Genomic DNA, 16,040 nt, shown 5'->3' with positions numbered 1-16,040 from the left:
CTATTAACCAATTTTGTCTCACACCTAATTTCTAGACCCTAACTTTGTTTATATAGTGTAGCTGAAATTTCGGTGAGATACAAAATTTCAATCCATTTCGACAAATGGCTGCCAAAATATCAAACTACATTCGGTACTGAGATGTCCTACTTCTTTCAGCACTGGGATACCGAAAAAAAACCATTCGTCAGGTTTGGTAACAAATTCGGTAACAAAATACCGAATCCACTTCACTTACTCGGTAACAAGACACCATCCCAACAATTCTCCACCTCGGTGAGAATTTCTCAAATTCGAGCCGACCAATGCGCTACACCCAACCAATCAACCAAAATGCTACACCCAACCAACCAACCAACATCAAAGAGAGAACCCAACTAAATAACTCCTAATTAAGTAGTAAACAATGTAAACTACTCACCAATTCAAACAAACAACTAAAAGAAGAGAGACAAAATTTACGTGGTTTAGCTTGCGCCTAATCCACAACCAAATAGAAGCTCTAATTGAAAGAGAATCAAATAGTGTTACACACTCACCATGGTTCAATAGAACCCCCAAATTCCCCTTTCTTTATAGCCTCACAAATTTCTCATACAACAAACAATCAATTGTGTAGACACCAATGAGTTTGGGCATGAACAAAACTCTCAAGAGAGGCACCAAATCCCAAACCCTATTAACCAATTTTGTCTCACACCTAATTTCTAGACCCTAACTTTGTTTATATAGTGTAGCTGAAATTTCGGTGAGATACAAAATTTCAATCCATTTCGACAAATGGATGCCAAAATATCAAACTACATTCGGTACTGAGATGTCCTACTTCTTTCAGCACTGGGATACCGAAAAAAAACCATTCGTCAGGTTTGGTAACAAATTCGGTAACAAAATACCGAATCCGCTTCACTTACTCGGTAACAAGATACCATCCCAACAATTCTCCACCTCGGTGAGAATTTCTCAAATTCGAGCCGACCAATGCGCTACACCCAACCAATCAACCAAAATGCTACACCCAACCAACCAACCAACATCAAAGAGAGAACCAACCAATCCAACCATCAATGTCCCTGAGGACCCAACAATGAAATGTCCCGAAAAACCAAGCAAATGTCTAGAAGGACCAACAATGACTGCACCACATAATGGTTGCCTACGTACCCGGTCAAGGGATCAAGCCTTAGTAGTTCTTCCATAAAAAAAAAAAAAAAATGGTTAATCAACAATCAAGCCCATATCAATGCTCGGAAGGGCGTGAGTCCCTCAAGGGATCACCAACAAACTTCAACACAAAGGGGTCAAAAGTACCATATAAGTACCAAATATCATCTCCACTGAGTATACTGAAGATGTTCCAATGCCATCTCCTAGAGTAGGAGATGTTCCAACACCCCGAAACCTCATATGGCTTCCAACAACAAATGGTTTCACAACTTCACTATGCTCATGGACTAGAGCATCTACAACTTCAACTGTGGCTTCACTTTCATTATAAGTTGTGTACCCATCTACATCACAAAGAGCGGCATCAGTCTCCACCTTTTGAGTTATCTCTTCAACATCTGAACATACATTCAAATCAAAATGCTCAAAAGAAACAAATTTTTGTTTCTTCCCAAAACCACGTTCTTTCTTCATGGTAGAGTTTCCAACAACCATACAAGTAGAATGATCTCCACCTGCACCAACCACACTTCCATTAAGAAAATAATACAAATTCTTTCGCCTTGTCTCTTTCATCACCACACGTGCACCTACAACAACCTTTAGAGCCCTATGTTCAAACACAACTTTCATACCATCTAACTCTAAAGAACCCAAAGAGATGAGGTTAGATTGCAAATCCGGCATATACCGAACACCAACCAATTCTCTAACTGTTCCATCAAACATCTTCAAATGGATAGTTCCCTTTCCACATATTCTGCAGATATGGCTATTACCTAACAGAACATCTCCACCATCTAGCTCCTTAAAGCTAATAAACAAATCCCTATTAGGACACATTTGATGAGAACTACCATAATCAAGAATCCACTCCCTTGTGGAACAACCAACCATCGAAGCAGTAAAAGAAAAATATGAACCGTCATCACTACCTCCATCTTGTGCATTCACACTTTCAGTATTCGAAGAATCTTGGTCCTTCAATTTCAACTTGGGACATTCAAACTTTCAATGTCCTTTCTTGTGGCAAAAGGCACATTGGTCTTCATCTAATCGATCACGTCTCACTCTTGATTTAGAGCGAGCTTCACCACCACTACCATTATTCCTTTCATAGTTTCTTCCCTTCACAACCAAAGCTTCAAGCATAGATGATTCCATATGGACTGCGAAGTCCTTCTTCCTATACTCACGATTCACCAATGCTGTAGCCACCACTTCATAATCCAAGCTTTCCTTTCCCACCATCAAATTAGATGTGAAATACTCGAGATCATCTGAAAGGGAATTCAAAAGGCATACCGCCTTGTAGTGCTCATGCACTTTTTCATCCAAATTCAATAAGTCGACAACGAGCTTATTGAAATCATCCAAGTGCTCAGACAAGATAACACCTGGCCTCATATTCATCCGGAAAAGCTTCCTCGTCAAGAACACTTTATTATGAATGCTCTTTGTCATATACTTGTCTTTAAGTTTCTTCCATAGTTCCTTAGCAGAGGTTCTTTCATGACAAAGTATTTTTGCTCCTTTGCCAAACAAAGTTGAATAGACCCACAAGCTTGTTTATTCAACCTTTTCCACTCTGCTTCTGACATTGCTTCAGGTTTTTCTTCCAAGGTTTCATCCAAATTTTCTTTCGTCAGAACATCTAGAACCTCACACTATCACATGCCAAAATTGTTCTTGCCATTGAACTTTTCGACATCAAATCTTCTTACACTAACCGTCTTCATTTTCAAATTAGAAGAAGTTCCAACATTAAGAGTCTCATCATCACTACGATTTGTCATCCTCACAATTTGCATACACCACAAACACCAACAACCAAAGAAACACCTTCTTGAGAATTTCTTCAAACACTACCAATGCAGAAACAACCAATGAAACCAAAAAAATTTGATTTCCCAAACTTCCACCACAAACAACCACCAACTATGCCAAGGTAGAACATTTTGCTCTGATACCAATTTGTTGTTCCCCAAAACTATGAAACACACAAATCCAATACAATGGAAGCAAACAACCAATATCAAATATTATAGAAGCAACAACCCACAATTTTGGTGTATGAAATCAACTAAATAACATATAAACAAGTAGTGAACAATGTAAACTACTCACTAATTCAAACAAACAACTAAGAAAAGAGAGACAAAAATTTACGTGGTTTAGCTTACGCCTAATCCACAACCAAATAGAAGCTCCAATTGAACGAGAATCAAATAGTGTTACACACTCACCATGGTTCAATAGAACCTCCAAATTCCGCTTTCTTTATGGCCTCACAAATCTCTCATACAATAAATAATCAAATGTGTAGACACCAATGAGTTTGGACATGAACAAAGCTCTTAAGAGAGGCACCAAATCTCAAACCCTAGCAACCAATTTTGTCTCACACCTAGTTTCTAAACCCTAACTTTTTTTTATATAGTGTAGCTGAAATTTCGGTGAGATACGAAATTTTGATCCATTTCAGCAAATGGCTGCCAAAATATCAGACTACATTCGGTACTAGGATACCGAGATGTCCTACTTCTTTCAGCACTAGGATACCGAAAAAAAACCATTTGTCAGGTTCGGTAACAAATTCGGTAATAAGATACTGAATCCGCTTCACTTGCTCGGTAACAAGATACCATCCCAACAACCACCTCACTGTTGAAATTGCAATCAACTTTCCAAATGTTTTGCAATCAGTTTCTATAACAATTTGGTTTCATCTTTTTGCTAAGACGGCTTGCAAACCAAACTTCAATGCCATGAATTTAGCTTTAATTGTCATGGCATGACCAATAGGTACAGTTTTATGCCCATGAGAAACTTACCGAATTGATCACGAACCAAACACCCAGCACCAGCCACGATCCAATACCATTAATTGCAGATCCATCGATGTTTAGTTTTAACCATCCGTTCGGTGGCAGATTCCAACCAATCTCAATTCTCGTCTTCTTATGCTCTTGTTTCTCTTGTATTTTATCATCTCGAATTTCTTGCATCACGCCAAACATGTATTGACTACCTCTAATAACCTTCCTTGGATCTTGAGTTTTTCCGCTAAATCTCGCATCATTTCTAGCCAACCAAATATGCCATAGAATAGTTCCCAACTTTGTTAGAGCCTTCCTTTTATCCTCCGTAATCTCTTCCAAACGTTGCAACATTATGATAATCCATTCCATAAAAGTCAGACACTGTCACTGATCTTCACCACATCGAAATCCATAACCAAACCATACAACCCTTGCAAAATCACATTGTGTACACAAATGCATTGAAGTTTCATCATGAACATGACATAGTGACCATAGGCCATGAACTTGAAAACGCCTACTTAAGAGCATATCAGCGGTGGGTAGCACATTCAGTAGACATTGCCATACAAAAAATCTTACCTTAGAAGGGAGGTCAACCTTCCAAATTTGTCAGAAAAGAGGTCTTTTAGTGGTGTACTCCTCATCAATCCATTCCAGCATACAATTATAAGCAGACTTCACTGTGTAAATGCCATGGTTATCAGGTCCCCATACAAACTTGTCTTGCGCCCCATTTAATGGTATTAGAAGAGACATAATCCGGCAAACATATTCTTCAGGCCGCCAAGAAGTCAATAATCGCACATTCCATTGTTTCGTAACAGGATCAATGAAATGCAGCCACGTATAGTAAATTACAATTTGGTGGTTGATTTAGTAAAGGCAACTACTTCAGCTTGTATGGTAATCATAAATCTCATTATGCATGTATAGAGAAATTATAAACCATTGTTGATTTTCTAATGTATTCCCAAGAATAAAAGTGATCTCATATAGTGCATAGTCTTCCATACTTTTGACGAAGATGTAGGAGGTCTCCTTGCTCTCATAAACTTAATTGTCATTTGGGAAGTACTTTCTTTTCATTTGAGATGCCCACAATGATTGAGGATCACATAGCTCCCATGCTTTCTTCCCTAGAAGGGCCAAATTTTGCATTTGAAAATCTTTTATTCCATGCCCTCCGACATGAAGTGGTGTACATGCAAGATCCCAAGAAAAATAATGCAACTTATGCTCTTCCACTTTATGCCCCCAAAGGAAATTTCTCCGAATAGCATCCATCTTATCGATCACATTCAAAGGCAGTTTGATACAAGACATGACATGAGTGGGGATAGCTAATAGCACCGAGTTGATTAAAATGTGAGTCTTCCCCCGTTTGACAATAGGGAAGATTTCCAAGAAGCCAATCTTTTGTTGAATTTCTCAAGAACAGGAACAAACAATGAAGCATGTCCTCTTCACACAATAGCGGGACCAACCCCCCAAGAATGCCAAAATAGACTAGAAAAGTGCTAGTCCAAGGAGTTTGGAAAATATGAAAGAGAATTTTCCTAAGTCTCAAAGGCAGGCTCGTATGATGAATTAATTGTGATTTGATTCGATTAATTACTTGTCCAGAAGTTTCGCAATATCTGGTGAGTAAATGATTTAGAACCCTTGCCTCCTCAATTGAAGCCCTTGCAAATATTAAAGCATCATCCGCATACATTAGATGAGATAAAGGTTCACTCTGTCTAGTCAACTCAATCCTATGAATCCTCCCTTGTTACTAGAGCTTTAGTAAATTCAATAATAAGACTTGTGCCCATAGTATAAATAGATACGGCGACATTAGATCCCCTTTGCGTAACCCTCTAGATGGCTTGAAAAAACCATATGGAGATCCATTGAGCAAAATAGAGAATGAAGGTGTTTTGATGCAAAACATGATTCTGTCGATCCACTATAAATGGAATCCAAAATGACCAAGTACCTCTTCCAAAAAGTTCCATTCAATTTTATCATAGGCCTTCTGCATATCAAGCTTTAACACAAAAAAATTTGATCTTTCATTCTTATTCTGTCTAATCATATGGTAAGCTTCATGTGCAAGCAGAACATAATATTGTATAGCTCTTCCCAGCAAAAAAAACACTTTGATGAGGACCAATAATGTTTTTCAGAAGTGGTCACATTCTATCACTATTATTTTTGCAATCAGCTTGTAAGTTACATTAGTCAAGCTGATGGGCCTAAATTGGTCAGCAGAAGAAGGGTTTTGGGTCTTGGGAATCAAGACGATATTTGTGTGATTGAGCTCTTTAGTGAACGTACCGTCATTAAAAAGATGATCTATCATGACTCTCACCTTAGTTCCCACCTCCTCCCAATATGTTTTGAAGAAAATAACATGAAAACCATCCGACCTAGGTGCTTTGTACGAGCCAATATTTTTTAACGCCACTTGAATCTCCTTTTCAGACACTGGTTTCAGTAAATTGGTATTATCTTCATCACTTACCCTTGATTGGACTTCTGATGCTGGGCGTGGTGGAGAAACTTAAAATTTTCAATTGAATCAGTTGAACGTCACAAATAACGTTATCTGAACTCGATGAACTTCCTACGAATCAATTGAAATTCACAAAGAATTTACTTGAAAATCGAAAGGCATCCAAGACTTGTTGATTCCACTAATAGAATACCAAGTAAGATATGGGAGATAAACAAGAGAAAACACTTCTCTAAACAAATTTTCATTAATCAATAAGCTAATTTTCGTGTTACAACTCTAAGTGTGTATATGCTTTAAAACACTCCAAAACATAAATAGAAACATCCAGAGAAGCCCTAAATTGATACTACTACCTTAAAACTACTTAAAACACTTCAAAAACAACTTTGGAAATTTCTAAAAACACCCTAGAATCCTAAATAACGAAAATACATAAAATAATTAATTTCTAAGATCACATATGGGCTGAAACTTTGGAATTCCATCAATCTCATTGATTTTGACTTGCATCATCAACTTCATTCAACAAATCCACATCCAGGTCAGGTTCACTAGAAGTGAAGATATTTTTAAAGTTACTCACCATTAAATCGCCAATCTCCTGTCGCGTCAACAGTTCCTTTCCATTGATATCCACCAATCTGTTAATCTAATTCCTCTTTCTCCTGTTTGGTTGTTTGTTAATTGATGCAAGTCAAAATCAATTAGATTGATGGAATTCCAAAGTTTCAACCCATATGTGATCTTAGAAATTACTTATTTTATGTATTTTCTTTATTTAGGATTCAAAGGTGTTTTTATAAGTATCCAAAGTTGTTTTTGAACTATTTTAACTAGTTTTAAGGTAGTAGTATCAATTTAGAGCTTTCCTAGATGTTTCTATTTATGTTTTGGAGTGTTTTGAAGCCTATATATGTGGCTCGGAGTTATAACACGAAAATTAGCTTATTGATTAATGAAAATTTGTTTAGAGAAGTATTTTCTCTTGTTTATCTCCCATATCTTGGTATTCTATTAGTGGAATCAACAAGTCTTGGATTCCTTTTGATTTTCAAGTAAGTTCTTTGTGAATTTGAATTGATTCAAATGAAGTTCATCGAGTTCCAGGTAACATTATTTGTGGCGTTCAACTGATTCGATTGAAAATTTTAAGTTTCTCCACCACACCCTGCATCATTAATACTGTGTGAAAATATTTATTTGTGTTCATTTCTCCAAGACCATACCAGTCATGCCTTGCTTTCATACTCCAATGCATATCTTTTAGTTCCAAAACATCTTCATATTCTTTTAACAAATTTTGTTCACTCTCGATTTGCATTTCTATAGGACACCATGTTCCTATTTGCTGTGCTCGAACTTCATTCAATTTCTCCTGTATCATCTTTAGCCTTGTATCCAAATGTCCGAAATGATGGTGATTCCACTCAATTAAAGACTTTCTACATCCACTCAGATTTCTACCCAACGGAAAAGATGGAGAACCTCTTGTTTCCGTTGTCAAAGCTCGTCTAACCACTTCTTTGCAATTTGGATCAGTCATCCACACAATTTCAAAACGAAATGGCGTCTTGAGTTTTGGATGCATTGGATCAAGCTTTAATAGCAAAATCTTGTGATCAAATTCCAAGGTTGCGACATGATAAACCATTGCATTTGGATAATTTGTTCTCCATGTTGCGTTACATAATGCCCGATCAAGTCTTTTGGAAACTCTAGTGTTGTACTTTTGCCCATTTGTCCATGTGAACATTGGACCAAAAAACCCCATATCGACGAATTCACATTGCTATATTAGATCATTGAAATTCTGAATTTGCTATTGCAACATTGGGCGACCCCCTCATTTCTCTTCTGCACATGTAATATTATTGAAATCTCCTACACATAATCATTTATACTCAACATTTTGGCTTGAACAACGACAACAAATTCCATTGAGTTCGCCTAATTGGGTAATTAGTATTTCAATACACACTAGCAAAGTACCAGTAGGTAGTGTCACATCTAAAGGTAAAAGTTTACCATTAACTGAGAGCCATGTGTCATAAAAAAAGGAAAATCCTTGATCCATCTCTCATAGACCAGCAAGAGTTATGAAAAATAATATGCAAATTCTTTGCATACTCCCCTCCAAAAATAAGAAAGTCATAAGGTAGCTTCTTGACATCTTTGAGCCTCCACTATTTATTGTAAGTGGCTCTAAAGAAAGAGGCCCATAATGATTCATGATCTTTAAGAAGCTTCCAACTATGCTTTGCAAGAAGTGTTGCATTCATGTCTCTAGATTTTCTAAATCCCATGCCCCCCATAGATTTAGGTAGGCATAATTTATCCCAGCTTGCAGTGTGAACGAAACTGACTTAGAGTCATATCTTCCATTCCACTATAAATCCCTGGCTAGCTGATCTAACTTATCACATATCTTTACAGGAATATGATAAGTGCTCATAGTATAGATTAGAATAGTCTGTGCCACAGTCTTCACAAGTACACTTCTTCCAACTTGAGAAAAACAGTTTTCACAAGTACACTTCTTCCAGCTTGAGAAAAACAGTTTTCACAAGTACACTTCTTCCAGCTTGAGAAAAAACCTAGCCTTCCAACCAGAGATCTTTCTTTGTACAATTGTACATTATCTACTAAAAATTCAAAATTCTCACTTCTCTTAGCAGACAGAAGAATGGGTACTCCAAGATATTTCTCATTCTCATTGAAAGATATCTTACATTCCATAATCTCTTAAGAAGAGTTTGATGATCATGGTGAACATTTGAACTGAAGAAAATGCTTGACTAGCCTTATCCTAGTTTACTGCTTGTCCAAATGCCATGAAGTATTTTTCAATAATACCCTTATACATTCTGCCTCTTCCATTGTGGCCTTGCAAAATACAATCAAATCATATGCATATAAGAGATGGGTGAGAGGAATATAGGCAGGTTTGATTTTGATGTCATGGATATGTCCCATGTTCTCTTCTTTAAGTAAGATTCTTGACAAAACTTCTGAATGGTGATATGGGATCACCTTGTTTTAATCTTCTAAATGGAAAAATCTTGCTCAAGGGAGCACCATTGAGAAAAACATTATGAAACTGTAGCAATACATTCATTGATAAGCTTTCTGGCTTTAAACCCTAGCTTATCCAAAATGAGATCAATAAAACACCATTCCATTCTATCAAAAGTTTTGGCTATATTAAGCTTGATAGCCATCCATCATTGCTTTTTCATTTTCATTTTCTTCATGGAATGAAAAATCTCACTAGCCATGCTATTATTATCCCCTATAGCTTTACCTTTAACAAATAAATGCAGCTTGATGGGGAGATATGAGTTTGTGAAGCAAAGTTTTTATTCTTCCTACTATAATCTTGGAAATGATTTTGTAAATGAAATTACTTAAACTGATGAGTATGAAGTTTGAGATATGTTCAGGGTTGATGATTTTGGGTATGAGGGTGATGAAGGTCTCATTTAAGGTGAGGAGTAGTTTACCAAAGGTAAAGAAATCTTGAATTGTTGCTATCATTGTGGGAGAGATAGTAGACCAATAATGTTTGAAAAAGGAAAAAAAAATCCCTTGAAATTCATTGATCTAGGCCAGGGCTTTAAGACTTCCTAAACTGTTAACCACTTTCCATATCTCACTAGGAGTTGGAAAAGCAGTTATTATAAGATTCTCTCTAGTTGTGATGGATGAACTAAAAAGATTCATAATGCTAGGATCAGGCAAAGGGCTATCAGAAGTAAACAAATTAGTGAAGTACTCATTAATGGGTTTCCCCACTTCAGTTCTACCATTACTCCACTCATATATTATTGTTAATTGTTATCCCTTATTCTGCTAATGTTGTTCTTTCTCTTTCTAAAAACTGTTGACAAATATGGAAGAATTTTGTATTCCTCCCTCATTCCTTTGCCCAATTAAAACCTGCCTTCTGCCTCCAGAAGCTCTCTTCCTTCTCATACAAATCCTTAAGATCATATTTCAAAGCCAAGCTTCTTAGATAAGTGTCTTCAGTAACAGCTTGAGAAAGAACTTCTTCTAACTCTCTCTTTTTCTCACTAATCTTGTGAAAAATGTCCCCAAATACTTCCTTGTTCCACTTGATAAGCTTCTTCTTTGTGTTAGTGACCCTTTTATTATATTCACAATTAGGTACATAATCATTCAAAGCCCAAGCATCTTCTACTACTTCATCACAAGATCGATGGCTCCTTTAGCCATATAGCGAAGAATCTAAAAAGCTTCTTTAGAACAGGTTCAACATGTGCAAAGTGTATAATTAAAGAGAGACAGGTGATCTGAAGTGGAGTTGACATGTGTTTTAACTGTCACCTCAGGAAAAAGATTGAGCCAACTAGTTAGTTGTAGCTAAGGCTCTATCAAGCCTTTCTAAGATATGGCTTTTATAAACTTTGTTATTACACTAGGTAAATTTTGAATCTCTAAATCCAAGATCAAACAAACCAATGTCATTTATGAATTCATTAAATTCGATCATGTTTTTGTTCTTACTATAGTTTCCTCCTTTTTCATCAGGTGAAACTATGGCACTAAAGTCCCTAAAAAGGATCCAAGGACCAGGTATATAATGTGATCGAGAGAGCTCTAAACTCATCCCAAATTTTCTTTCTTATGCATAACAGGCTCTCCGATCCATAGACAAATGTAAAAAACCACACAGAATTTGAATGGAAATTTGAAACTTTACCTGTAATGTGATTAGGTGTAGTCCCCATAATCTCCAAGTCCACATCTTTTTTCCAAAAAACTACTAGACCGCCTTTTAGAACGTTGCTGCTACAATATTGCTTCCCATAAACTTCACTTGCATTAAAACTTTCTCCATCCTTTTCTCTGTTGCTTTTATTTCTGACAAACATACTACATCCGGTTGTTGCTCTTTTATTTAATCTTTTAGATTTTGAACTGTCGTGGCGGACCCCATACCCTGGTAATTCCAGCTAGGACATCATTAAGAAAGAGATGGTTGTTGAGGGACAACCATCGCATTAACCCTTTGTTCTTCAGAGAGTGAGACTTCTATTCCAGTAACAATTGCTTCATCCTGAGTTCTTGCCTCCTTATCGTTCACATCTACTATAGTTCCAACTGACTTCTTGTTCCTGCTTGGTCCACTATCAGCACGACAACACCTCAGTTATATCTTGTGTTGTGCACATATGTGGTATGTGGTCTAATGGGTAATATATATATATATATATATATATATATATATATATATATATATATATATATATATATATATATATATATGAGGTATCATAGGCTCAAAACTGCCCATACGACTGCACTCTTTTGAATAGTTTAAAGTATAAAATTGTGGTCAGCTTCGTATGCTCCCAAGTCCCAACTGACCCAAGGATTTGGACCCAAAGATTTGAGAAAAGTACCACGATATACTGCTATGAATATTGTGAGATACAAGAAGAGATTGATAAATATCAACTAAACTTTTCTTATTCATTAATGGTGGTTTACAATATTCTCTCATTCCTTTCTGGTTTACATATGAGAAAATAGAACATGAAGTGTGGAAAATAAATCTGCCTCTTCTCTCTTTTGCATCCAATCCTTTTATAGTTGTTCCACATGACTTCATCCAATAGCTTTGTGACATCTGTCGTCCATCCTTATCTTTTTCCTTTGTACCTGAAATTTATATGAATATATTGGCTCTCTAGCCGATATTGTATTAGACATTAGTGAAATGAAGGCGAATATCGGTATGTACAAATACCATATTTGGCCACCACAAATATAAGATTTTCGGAAAATTTTAAGGCTTCTCCCCTCCAAAAGGAATTTGATAATGTGTACTACTGCCCACTCATATACTTGTGTCCTCCAACAAAACTTTGATGTCTGACTCCATTCTTGGACGCACCTTAGTACCTTACTGTAGAGAATATAAGAAAGGGGTTTCGCCTCCTTATGGTTGCCAATGTCATAAGTGTTTATGTTTGTCGATCATTCAGATCTTTTGGGTGCCCATCCAATGTATGTATTGAGTATAGAATAGCTTACAGTTATGTACACCTCAACTAATTAAAAACTGTGTTTGCCTTGAGATGGTCTACAATGAAGGTAGGTTTATATCACAACTAACAGCTCTAGAATTGAAAGTTATGTGAAAGTAATGTATGTGCTTTGAATTATGTTCATCGCGAGCTAACATCGTATGTAATTGGTTTGAACGTTGCAGACAATGGTGGTGATTAAAGTTTTAATGCATGGTGCCAAGTCCTGGACTAAAGCCATGAAACTTGCTGTCAGTATACCAGGTAGTTCTCTAATTTTTATTTATTTTTGTATATATTTGCTCCATTAACTGACATGGATATGTAAGAAATGACACTGAACTTTCATTTTACCATAAAATCCGAGATTAGCCATAACTAAACAAGAAAGTAATAGGGCCTTTTAATAGTCTTGAGTACACCATTAACAACATCCTACTTTACTGTACCTTTGAACCTTACCCGGAGTGTTGGATGAAGTTGATGTTGGAATCTTCATGTGTATTTCAAATACTTGTGTGTTATTTAGTCCCACATTGATGAACCACCACTAGCAAGTGAGGTATTTGAGGTGAACCTCTAGCATAAGGGCGTGCCCTTAGGGTACAAAGGCTTTTGTGTTAGGAGGGAGGACTCACCCAAAACCACACACGCGCGTGCCCGCCCGCCCCGCACCGAACCGAGCCGAGTCGCGTCGTGTCGTGTCGTGGGCTTGGGCTGTTAGTCTAGTGGGTAGTGGATTATCAATAGCCTAAACTTTTTCTTTTTGAACAAGTTTTTTTCTTTTTGAACAAGTTAAGGCCGGAGTTCAGCCGCTTCTATATCCAAATAAAACAGTAAAGCGAGAACTTGTGCATACTATTCCTTCATCTCACCATACACGAATCAGAGAAACAGATAAGTCTTTCATTGCTTTCTTTATTCTCTTCTTCCTGTCAGCCGCCAGAGAGAGTTATATTCTTTGTTCTAGAGGGTAGTCCGTTTCTAGTGCAAAGTCGATCGCTGTTAACCATTGAATCTGTGAGGAAGACGCCATCGTTGCCTTTTCGCACCATTGGAAAGGGCTTAAATCTTTCTTAAGGACGACTAATCAGCGCCTTGGTTATTACTGTTATTCGTCCTTGTCTTCTATTGTTTTCTTTTATCCGCATACAACAATCTTAAGGAAAGATCAAGATGTCTACACTGTTGACACCACGCCGATCAAAGAAACTAATGCGAGTCATGGAAGTAACCGTTTATGAGAGATGTTGCACCCTGAATGAATGCTCGCGAATTTACCTAATGTGTCCAAGATTGAATCCTTCAACGGTTCACACTTCAAGAGATGGAGAGAAAGGGTGTTCACTGCCCTAGATGTACTCAACTATGCAAAGTATCTCATCGATACAAAGACCCATGGAGGGTTCTAATGATTTGAAAAGAAATCAAGCCGCCGCTCAACAATGGGAATAAGGTATGTCGTCATGCTATTTTGAGTACCTTGTCCAATGAGATTTTTATATTTATTGTTCAAATAAGAATGCACATGATATATGGGAGAGTTTGAACAAGAAATACATAATAGAAGGATGCCGGTACTTTCGAAATATGCTATCGGGAATTTTCTAAAGTTCCATATGAGAGAGGATAGAGATGTAACGCCTCAAATCCATGATTTTCATGTGTCGATTAATGATTTGAAAACCGAGGGTATTAATTTACCCGAATCCTTTGTTCTTTGGATGTTTGATTGAGAAACTCCCCGAGTCTTGGAAACACTATAAAAATAGTATGAAGCATAAAGCGAAGCGGAGATGACTCTTGAGGATGTGATCATTCACATTCACATAGAGGAAAAGAACAAGACTTCGGGATGAGGTGTTGTCTAAGGAATTTCATTCTAAAGCCAATATCGTTGAAGGTAATCCCAAAGAAATCTAACAAAACCTCTAAGAAGCAGTAAGTCCAAAAAAATAAGAATTTCAAGGTCAAAGGCACTTCTTTTAAAAGGAGTGGTAACCGCAATGGAAATTGTTATGTTTGTGGTAAACCCGACATAGGGCTTTTCGGTCTGGCACACAAGAAAGAAATCGATGATCCTCCCAATGCTAATCTAGTTGAGGGAGATGATATTGTTCTTCTTTGTCGTGTCACAAGTGTTCATAGCCACTTTGGGAAGAGGAACGGGTACTAGATTCGGTGCCACCCGCCACGCGTCTGTGGTGATGTTGAAGCCTTCTCGGACTACATACTAGTGAAAGATGAAAAGGTCTATATATGGGTGACTCTAGGTCCGTTCTGTTGAGGAACAGGGCAAGGTTTCTGAAGTTAACCGGGGAAGACCTTTCACTTAGTAATGTTCTTCATGTTCCCGAGATTCGCCGAGGAATCTGATTTCGTGTCCCTACCGGGAAAAAGTCAAGGCCAAGGTGACTTTTGAGAGTGACAAGTTTGTTCCGACAAAGAATGAGGGTTTTGTTGGTAAAGGTTATTGTAATAAGGTGGTCTTTTTCATGTTGAATGTACTTGACAACATTATTATTAATAAGAATGAATGCTTACGCTTATTTGCTTGACTCTTTTAATATATGGCATGGTAGACTAGGACATGTGAATGTTCAAGATATGAAAAGGATGAAAGCATGTGGTTTATTGTCTAATATTTCTGATTTTTCTAATGATAAATGTGAGATATGTCTTTGAGACTAAAGCCCACGAAGAAACCCCAGAATAGCGGTGTCTAGAGATAAACCTGGATTACTAACTCTTATTTATACGGATTTGGGTGAATTCGAAGTACCATGTCTAGAGGGGAAGTTTTATTATATTACATTCATAGATGACTTCTCTAGGTACACCATGGTATATTTACTTAGACACAAGCATGAGGCAGGTGAGATGTTTCTCAAGTACAAAGTTTGAAGTTGAAAACCGCCTTTAACTCGTAAGATTAAGAGACTTCGGTCCGATAGGGGTGGAGAATATGAGTCTAACCCCTTCCGGGACTTTTGTGACAAGAGTGGCATTATTCATGAGACTACTCCACCATACTCCCTCGAGTCTAATGGAGTAGCCGAAAAGGGAAAACATAACACTTAAAGAGATGATGAATGCTATGCTTGTAAGTTCGAGCTTCCCTGAACTTGTGAGGGGAAGCAATCCTATCCGCTTGCCATATCTGAGAATAGGATACCCAACAAGAAAACAGGGAATAAGACACCATAGAGTTATGGAAAGGTCATGTACCTAACCCGACATATTTAAAAAATGTGGGTGTCTTGCTAAGGTTCTTGTGAACGAACCTAAAAAAGAGAAAATTGGGACCTAGAACTGTTGATTGTATGTTCATTGGTTATGCTCATAATAGTGCTGCATATAGATTTTTAGTAGTAAAATCTGATAATAACCTTGTCGATGCTAACACTATTATAGAGAGTAAAAATGCTGATTTCTTTGAGAATTTGTTTCCTTTGAAAATTGGCATTGAGAGGTTGGTAGCTCCTAGTGAACAACAAT

General features: G+C 37.2%; 1 protein-coding gene across 7 annotated transcripts in view; it reads left to right on the top strand.

Moving 5' to 3' along the window:
* Positions 1-16,040, top strand: part of LOC147481955 (uncharacterized) — a 36,229-nt gene that overhangs the window by 4,137 nt on the left and 16,052 nt on the right. For 4 of the 7 annotated variants that reach the window (XR_015204468.1, XR_015204469.1, XR_015204470.1 and 1 more), the window contains exons 3-4: positions 11,041-11,085; positions 12,728-12,806. Coding sequence is in view for 3 of the 7 variants with exons in the window: in XM_086577224.1 (XP_086433350.1) it covers positions 12,731-12,806 (76 nt within the window). In the remaining 4 variants the exon portion in view is untranslated. The remainder of the gene's footprint in view (positions 1-11,040; positions 11,086-12,727; positions 12,807-16,040) is intronic. The other 3 variants (XR_015204467.1, XM_086577225.1, XM_086577222.1) reach the window with 1 other exon arrangement.

The sequence above is a fragment of the Coptis chinensis genome, chromosome 8 (genome assembly GCF_015680905.1).
Source record: "Coptis chinensis isolate HL-2020 chromosome 8, ASM1568090v1, whole genome shotgun sequence".
Taxonomy (NCBI): Eukaryota; Viridiplantae; Streptophyta; class Magnoliopsida; order Ranunculales; family Ranunculaceae; genus Coptis; species Coptis chinensis.
This window is presented reverse-complemented; position numbering and strand designations above follow the sequence as displayed.